This window comes from Onychomys torridus, chromosome 11 (genome assembly GCF_903995425.1).
Source record: "Onychomys torridus chromosome 11, mOncTor1.1, whole genome shotgun sequence".
Lineage (NCBI taxonomy): Eukaryota > Metazoa > Chordata > Mammalia > Rodentia > Cricetidae > Onychomys > Onychomys torridus.
In genome coordinates, this window is record NC_050453.1 from 62,034,179 (window position 1) to 62,042,450 (window position 8,272).

General features: G+C 45.3%; 1 protein-coding gene across 3 annotated transcripts in view; it reads left to right on the forward strand.

Annotated features, from left to right (window-relative positions):
- Srgap2 (SLIT-ROBO Rho GTPase activating protein 2) overlaps positions 1–5,926 on the forward strand; it is a 221,896-nt gene extending 215,970 nt beyond the window's left edge. For all 3 annotated transcript variants that reach the window (XM_036202869.1, XM_036202871.1, XM_036202870.1), the window contains exon 23: positions 2,719–5,926. In XM_036202869.1, coding sequence (XP_036058762.1) covers positions 2,719–3,102 — 384 coding nt within the window. In that variant the 3' untranslated portion in view covers positions 3,103–5,926. The remainder of the gene's footprint in view (positions 1–2,718) is intronic.
- Positions 5,927–8,272: the final 2,346 nt, after the last annotated feature.

An 8,272-nucleotide genomic window follows, 5' to 3' on the forward strand; every position in this document is an offset into this window, starting at 1 on the left:
GTGTGCAAGGCTGTTCACTTTTAAAGCCAGCAGTTAAGAATATTTTGATAAAAGTCCATTAGTCCAAGTTTCATGTGTTAAGACTTAAGGTAGGGTCTGGAGACATGGCTCAATAGATAAGAACACTTCCTGTGTAAGCAAGATGAACTGAACTCAAATTCGAAGCACCCACATAAAAGGCATGGTCATGTATGCCTTGTAACCCCAGTGTTGGGGATTAAGGGCAGGCAGATTCTTAGAACCTGCTGGCCAGCCAGCCAGCCTAGCCAAAACAACAAGCTTCAAATTCAGTGAGTCTTTGCCCCAAAAACGGTAAGGTGGAGAGCAATAGAGGAGGATGCCTGACATCTTCCTCTGGCCTCTGCACATAGAACACACACATGAAAAATTAGATGGATAGATAAGTAGATATCTAGGTAGGTAGGTAAGTAGAGAGAGACATAGACAGATACAGAGATCGACAGACAGACAGATAGAAGAGAGAAACACAATAGTAGACCAGTGAAGCCAAGACTCAAATATAGTTCAGGTCACATCTGTATGTCTCTGTCTGTCCCTATCACCCCATTTCATAAAGCTGATCTCTAATGCTTGTAGGTAGATGATTAGTCCACCATCTGATTCTGTCTTAAAGACCCCAAAGTATTGAAGCTGACCAGAAGGTAACAATGCAGACGAGCTCCCAGATTACAGGACCTTCCTTTTCATCTGCACCACATTAATGACTCTGTTTTCCATGAAATATTAGAAACCCAACTCAACCTCTAAACATCCAACTACTGGGGCCACTCCGAGCAGTTCTCTCAGACGTCTCTCCCAGCTATATAATTTTCGTTAGAACAGGTAGGAACAAAGGGCTTGTTTTTGTCCTCTTCCTCACCTCATCTTCCGGGGTGATCGGAAATGGCAATAGCAGCTCTGTGTGGCCTCTGTTGGTTTCCTTGGTGCTCTGCTGAAGGAGGTGTACCTGGTATGCCCAGTGTTGAGCCCTGGGCTTGTGATGTCTTGCTTCGTTCACCCCTATCCTGTTTAAGCTCCTGACGGTAATCTGCCTTGCACCATGGGAATCCTCCTTGGTCCCCTTTTGGCCAGCCATTAACCAAATGTTAGAAACTGTGAACATATTAGCCGCATCACCAGACAGAGCTAGGAGATAAGAGTTCTTCCTGAGCATTCTAAAAGGTTTGAGAAGCCCACAGGTGTATCTCAGTGATACAAGCTCAGAATGCTTGCCTAGCATGCATAGGCTCCTGGGTTCCATCCCTGACATTGCAGAGGGAGGAAGAAAGACTAATAAATGCCAGAGTGATGTATGAAAATGAATCACTATCATCCATAGCAAGCTTCGATCAAGCAATCGAACAGGTAGCCCTGAGTTGGGAGCCTAGGACTTAACTTGAGACTTAGAATCTTTGAAAGTATTCTTGATCCCAAAGATCCAAAGAGGAGTCCTGTGGTGACTTTGGAACACAATATGAAGCACAAGTTTGCAGGAGGGTATGGGAGCTGGGCACTCTTACTGGATGCTTGCATACAAAGGGTCTTTGGTTCTGCGTTGAGCCCCTGGACTTGCGCTGCCATTTTTTCTAAAATCTTCAGTATCTGTTGATTTGTGGATGCTAACTTACTTACCTATGTGGGCTTTGGCTCCCCCTTTTGGCCACTCTTGGGTTCCCTTTCCTGGTGCTGGGTAGAAGGAAACGGTTTCAAGTTGCATTCTTGGGTGAGTTGGGAAATAGAAGCATTGTCCTGATAAATCTTCAAGGAGTTGGTTCTTGAACATTCCTTAGCTCTTATGGAGAAAGGAATAACCCCATTAACCATTGGCCTTGAAGTAAAAAAAAAAAGAAAGCCCATACTTGATCTCCCACCACTTTGTAAAAATGTATTCGTTGTGTACACTTTCAAACATACACAGAAATGCAGAGAATTACATAGTGAATCCCCGTGTACTCATGGCCTTTCTCCTCCATTTAATTATCTGTCATTTCATCCAGAAATGTTTCAGCACCTGTCATTAAAACCAAGGACTCAGTTGAAAATATTCAGCTACTCCTTTTTTTAATAATATTTTTCTTAGTTGTTAAATTTAATACATTTATGCAATGTATTTTGATCATGTCATCCACTACCACCTCCAGCTCCTCCTAATGCCTCCCACTTCACTTCCCTCCCAACCTCATGTCTTTCTTTTGTTATTGTTTTTTTAATACTCCCGAGTCTAATATATATTTATGTATCTATGTATTTATGGCAAGTTACTACTTTCCATATATGCATAGGTCTAGGGCTACCTACTGTGGCATGGTCTACCTCCCAGGAGACCCAGCCCCAAAAGTGAGTGACTCTTCCTTCCTCAGCAACCATCAACTGCCAATACTCCTCCAATAGGGGTGCAGCCTCAGGGGCCCCTCCCCAGTTTCTGCTGAAATTTTGGCTGGCTTGATTGTGTGCGGGTAACACAAGTGGAATGAGTTGATGTGTGCAACAGCCTTGTCACATCCAGAGGCCATTAATTACTCTTTCTAAATTCCTGATGATGAAAATCTCTCTTTCACCTTTCTTCACATTCTGGACATTCATGTGTTCAAGGACTTTGGCCAAGTAAAATAATGCATTTTATAATGGGTTTCATGGCTTGTCCTATTTGGTTGAAATAGGATCCTTGGGGACATCTGTCTTGGTTTGACTTACTTCTTCCTTTTTCCTGTTTTGCAGGATATTGAAGCAACAATGAACTCTGCCCTGAATGAGCTTCGAGAGCTGGAGCGGCAGAGCAGTGTTAAGCACACCCCTGATGTGGTTCTGGACACCTTGGAGCCCCTTAAGACCTCCCCAGTGGTAGCCCCCACATCGGAGCCCTCCAGCCCCCTGCACACTCAGCTCCTCAAGGACCCTGAGCCTGCCTTCCAGCGCAGTGCCAGTACTGCTGGGGACATTGCCTGTGCCTTCCGGCCCGTCAAGTCTGTCAAAATGGCTGCTCCAGTCAAACCACCCGCCACACGGCCCAAGCCAACTGTCTTCCCCAAAACAAATGCCACTAGCCCTGGTGTCAATTCATCAGCTTCCCCACAGGCCACCGACAAGTCTTGTACTGTCTAGGGGCTATAACTTAATTGTGTTAGACAAGGAGACTGATGGTTATTAAAATCTTCCTATTTAACTAGCTTGGAGACTTCAGTTGAAAATAGATTCTAAGTTGTTCTTGCAGGAATTAGCCTTCCCGTTATCCAGACCTTGAGAATGAAGCCCTTGTTACTGCTCTTCCCTTCCTGGCCCTTCCCTCCACTCTTCGCTCCCCTCTGTTGTAATCCAGCTAGCTACAGTACATACTGTTCTTAGGTTAGTCAGAGACAAGTTTTCCATGATCGGGTTGCTATGGTATCTGTCAAGGCAAGACATGGGAACATGGGCCTATGTCTCTGTCCCTTCATACCATAGAGGATACCTTGAGCAGACAGTTGGCTGCAGCCACCTAGCTCTCGGTGGCATCTTGTTTTGAGTACTAATTTTAAAAAATCATATATAGCCCAGTTTTCATTTTCTATAAATATATACTCATGTGCATGCGTGCTCATGCACACACGCAGAGGTTTTTCTGCTCTCTGGTGCAGCCTCTTCTGGTCCTAGACCACTCTTCTTGTTGTGGCAGTTCACACAGAAGCCACTGGGAGTCTCTGTTTTCATCACAAACTTCGTTCTGTTTGGGCCTTCGAAATCTCTCTGTGCAGGAATTTAGCGGAGTGGGGCAGTCCTGTGCTCTGATGAGGGGTGGCGTTGTCTTCTTCCTCTTGCTGTGAGTTGGCCACTGCTCTTTGCATTTGCTCCGCCCCGTCCTGTAGAAGTACATCCCAATCTTACTAAGCTGTTACAGTTTTTCTGAACATAGAGACTTTTCTTCAGTTCCTGTCTTTGTCTCTGACACATCATTTTCCATGTAAGACATTTTCCGATATAAGACAGTTTTATAGCTAGTTCCTTTTAGAGTAAAAAGTCTTAAAGTTTTATTATGTTTATGGCAGGTTTGAAAAGGGTAGGGAATGGGTCCTTCTTCCTCCTAGCTTTTATGGCATTTAAATTTTTAAAGTTCACTGTTCTATTTTAAAAAATTTAAGTTGCTCTCTGCTAATCCAAATATTGTCCCCAGATTAAAACTATTTCAGGTTTACCCCTTGGCTTAGTTTTTTATCAGGCTCTCTCTGGAGGTGGGCAGGGGCTTGGAAAGCGCTTGTTCAGTTCTAGAGACCCTGCCTTTGGAGACCATTTTTTGGTTTATCCAAACAAGGTCAACTAAGGGAACTTTAATCCCCATAAACTCAAAATTATTTTCCCAAAGGCAGAATCTTTAAAAAGTAAAAAATTGAATGCTTCATATTGGGGCCTGCCCTTGGCCTGCTTTGGATGCGCTACCATGGAATTCTCTAGCCAGCCTGCAAGCCTGGGCCTTGAACACCCATTCCTCTCCATTCTGCTACCCAAGAGCACCAGAGCTCAGAAGTCGTGGTTCAGGCTCACGTGTTTCAGCAGCTCTGTGAAACTCAGGCTCATTCCTCCTCTCTGGCTTCTGGTTTGAAAGCTGTGCTTTTATTTAACTTGATTGCTTTTCTGTAGTTCAAGAGAAATGGTGGGTTGCCATTCAGGTTGGAAAATCTGAATGTTCTTAGCTTCGGGCTAGAAGAGGTCCTTTGGACCAATGGTTGGATCTTTAGAAAGTGGCAGATGTTTCTTTCTGTGTGAAGGGAATGGAGAGCTGGAAGGAGTCACTAAAGAGAAGAGTAACTTGCAGCACCAGGGAAACTAGAGTGAGTCAGACTGCAGGGGACAACCCTGGTCCTCGGGCCGCCTGATTTCTTTCTGCTCTTTTTCCTGACCTATCATCTTGACCTGGGCTTGTACTGCTCCTGAGCCAATGGGGGCTTTCAGACTCAAGGATCTCTTTCCTTGCTGAAATGATCTCCCGTCCTTACATTCCTCTTAATCTAAGTGATAGAAGTTTCCAACCTGCCCTTTTTCCTCTCTCCAGGACACTACCCTCTAAGAAGGTAAAAACGAAGCTTCTTGAAGACCACACTTTGGGTCTGTTCGCTTGTTCTCGCCTTCTCTTTTAGCCCTGTACATTATTTGTGTTTGTCATCCCCTTGGTCGATGTCCATCTGCTGACTTGCATAATGAACTGGACAGTGTACAAGTGGTTCCCTACTAACCCCAGCTCTGGGAGCCTCGCTGTCTTCCTTATCTCTGGTGCTTCTGACGCCTCTGAGATGGTCCTGTTAAAAGGAGTAGGAACCAATAGGAGGAGAGTCCTCCTCAGCAGAGCTCACTTCAACTGGAATTGAGGTTGCACACTGTGATTTTACACCCAAAAGCCAAAAGGAGCCAGCCACCCCAGGCCTTGGGCAACTAGCCTCCCTCAAATAGGCTTGCCCGAAACCAGCATGATGCTTCCAAGAGCCCTGCTCTGCCCCTCGTGGCATGGATCCTTTCCCTGGTGTGGACTCAGTCTTTGGGGAAGAAAAGTGGTGTGGGGCTACCAGCATCCCAGTTTGTAAAGTAGAGGAGTTTGCCACCAGCAGCTTATAAACTGGAAATGATGGTCTCTGCCTGCCTCCTCGGGCCACCCTTGTTTGTCCCCAAGGAGATGAGAAATCCCTCCAGCACCAGGATGAACAGACCACTGGAAGGGCTAGTGTGCATGGACTTCCGTTCAGAAGAGAACTTAGATCTTCCAGGGAACTGCAATGTTGTGGCGTCTGATTTATATGTCACATTTGTGTAAAATGGTATGTTCTTTAAAACGGTGTTGATAACTGGAATATTGTATGTATGCTTGAAGATGCTTTGTGTGAACCTAAGACTCACTCAGCCGATGTTGGATTGGGGAGAATCCAAAGCACAACTTCAAAATAAAACACGTTTTTAGGTTTCACCGCTGCAAGCCATCTCCCTTTCCCCTCTCCCTGAAAGTGCTGATTCATCTGAACTTACAGAGTCAAGCCTAGAGATAGGAGGAACAAGGTGGCCTTGGACCATCTCTGTCCCTCTATCCATTGGTTCCGTTTAGCCCATGTGTGAAACCTCAGAGGTTTTGTAGGAAGTCTTCTAGCATACTGTTCACCAGTCTGTGGTCATAAGAACTTTCCTTAACAGAATCTACCTTTTGTTTTTAATGAGGACTACTTCATTTCTGTCTTCATGGTCAATTTCCCACTTGAAAGACTGAAACCTATAAAGCTGGTTATAAACTTTGCCAGCTACGACTAAGGGTGTCCAGATGGTTCTGTGTTTTAAGATTTATCATTTTTGCTTAGTGTGCTATAGGTGTTTTTCCTTCATGTTTGTCTGTACAAAGCCTGCAGTGACACAGAGGTCAGAAGAGGGCATACAATCCTTTGGAACTGAAGTTCCAGATGGTTGTGAGCCACCATGTAGCTGCTGAGAACTGAACCCCGGTCCTCTGCAAGAACAGCCAGTGCTCTTAACTGCTGAACCAGCCCCTGCCAAAGGTCCTTTGTCTTTCATAGCTAGACCCCTGAGTCAGCCTGCCCTTGGCCATCTCCTGTGTCTGGAAGAAGTTCTGGCCAACGTGCCTTGTTGCTGGTGTACTGGGGGATTTATTAAGGCAACTCCACATAGTTAAAAAGGAGTTTTATTCTGGGGTAACTTACAGCCAGTAAAGAGGTTGGTTACAGGATCCGGGAGAGGTGAAGTGCAGTCCAGTGGTGTTCTCTGGAGAACTCTGCTTGGTCTACCTTCCAGCATCCAGGATCATAAGGAACCAAGAGAGCCGGCACATCTGGATCATCTTAAGGGCTCCCATCTCGTACCCACCCAGGGGCAAGTTATAGGTAGGCATGGCAGTTACCGGAAGCCTTGCTAGGGGTGGTACTTCCAGGTCAAAACTGGAACAGCTACCCATTACACTGGTGGGAGTGGAAGATACAGGGATACTTCCTCTCCCTGAGAGATGCCTTGTGTTTTAGCAGAAAGTGAGCTTGAGGGTGAAGACCATAGAAAGTTACCACATGTGTCTGCCATGAAGCCCAAAGCAATAAGGCCAAACAGTCACAGACTGAAATCTCCAAAACTTGTCCCCTAGCGGCTTCACTTCTAAATGAGGAAGAACTGAGTCTGCAGAATTCATATGTGTCTGTGGGTATACATTTACATATACTTACATATATACACATTGCTTGTTTGAGACAGGGTCTCTCCTTCTAGCCCTGGCTATCTCAGAACTCACTGTGTAGACCAAACTGGTCTCAAATTCACAGAGATCTACCTGCTGCCGCCTCTTGAGTGCTGGGATTAAAAGCATGCACCACTGTGCCCTTGAGAAATTGTTTTCCCCCTGAAGCAGGGTTTCTCTATGTAGGCCTGGCTGTCCTAGAACTTGCTTTGTAGACCAGGCTGGTCACAAATTCACATAGATCCACCTGCCTCTGCCTCCCAGATGCTGGGACAAAAGGTGTGCATCACCATGCCCAGCATCAGAATTATTTTTCTAAGATGTTGTCTACTTTTTCAAATAACACAAGTGACCTTTTCTTATCTATGTGATGGTTACATGAGCAGCCCAGCTTATCACTCAGTCCCATTCTGCACACAACTCCTGCTTTGTGTGGGGGGCTTTTTAACTTTTCACACTGAGTTGCTTTCCTACCCCAAGTAAAAACAAGTGTACATACATATATATGCACATTCATGATTTTTTTTTTTAGAATTTCATAAAGCATGTTTTGATCATATTCATCCTCTCCCAGTTCTTTCCAGAGTCATCCATCCCCCCTTCCCTACCCACCCAGCTTTGCCCCCTCCATCAAGGCTGATTTGTGCTGCCCAAATATTCTTGGGCTTATCGGAGGCTACACTGTTAGAGAAAATTGACCTGCCTCCCTTTCCCAGCTGCTAACAATTGCCACTAGCTCCTCTGCTAGGAGTGAGCCTTCATGCCCAGCTCCCTTCTCCATGCTGGGATTTGGTCTTGTGTCTGCACAGGTCTTGTGCAGTGTGGACATTTGTAAGGTATAGATACCTGATTATCCAAAGCAGCAAAATACCAAGGGAGGTAACAAATTAGAATAAATTCTGCAAAGCCTGGGGCCAACATTTGCTTTTAGGGAGCTTAACATAATACCAGACATCCCTGAGGATAAATCAAGTCTGTTGATTGGCATCACCTGTGTTCAGTAGTAACACGGGGGATCCTACCCCAGCCCTAGAATGGACACCTTCCTCTGTGGTTTGTCATTTTTAACTTGTATGTATCTGGTAT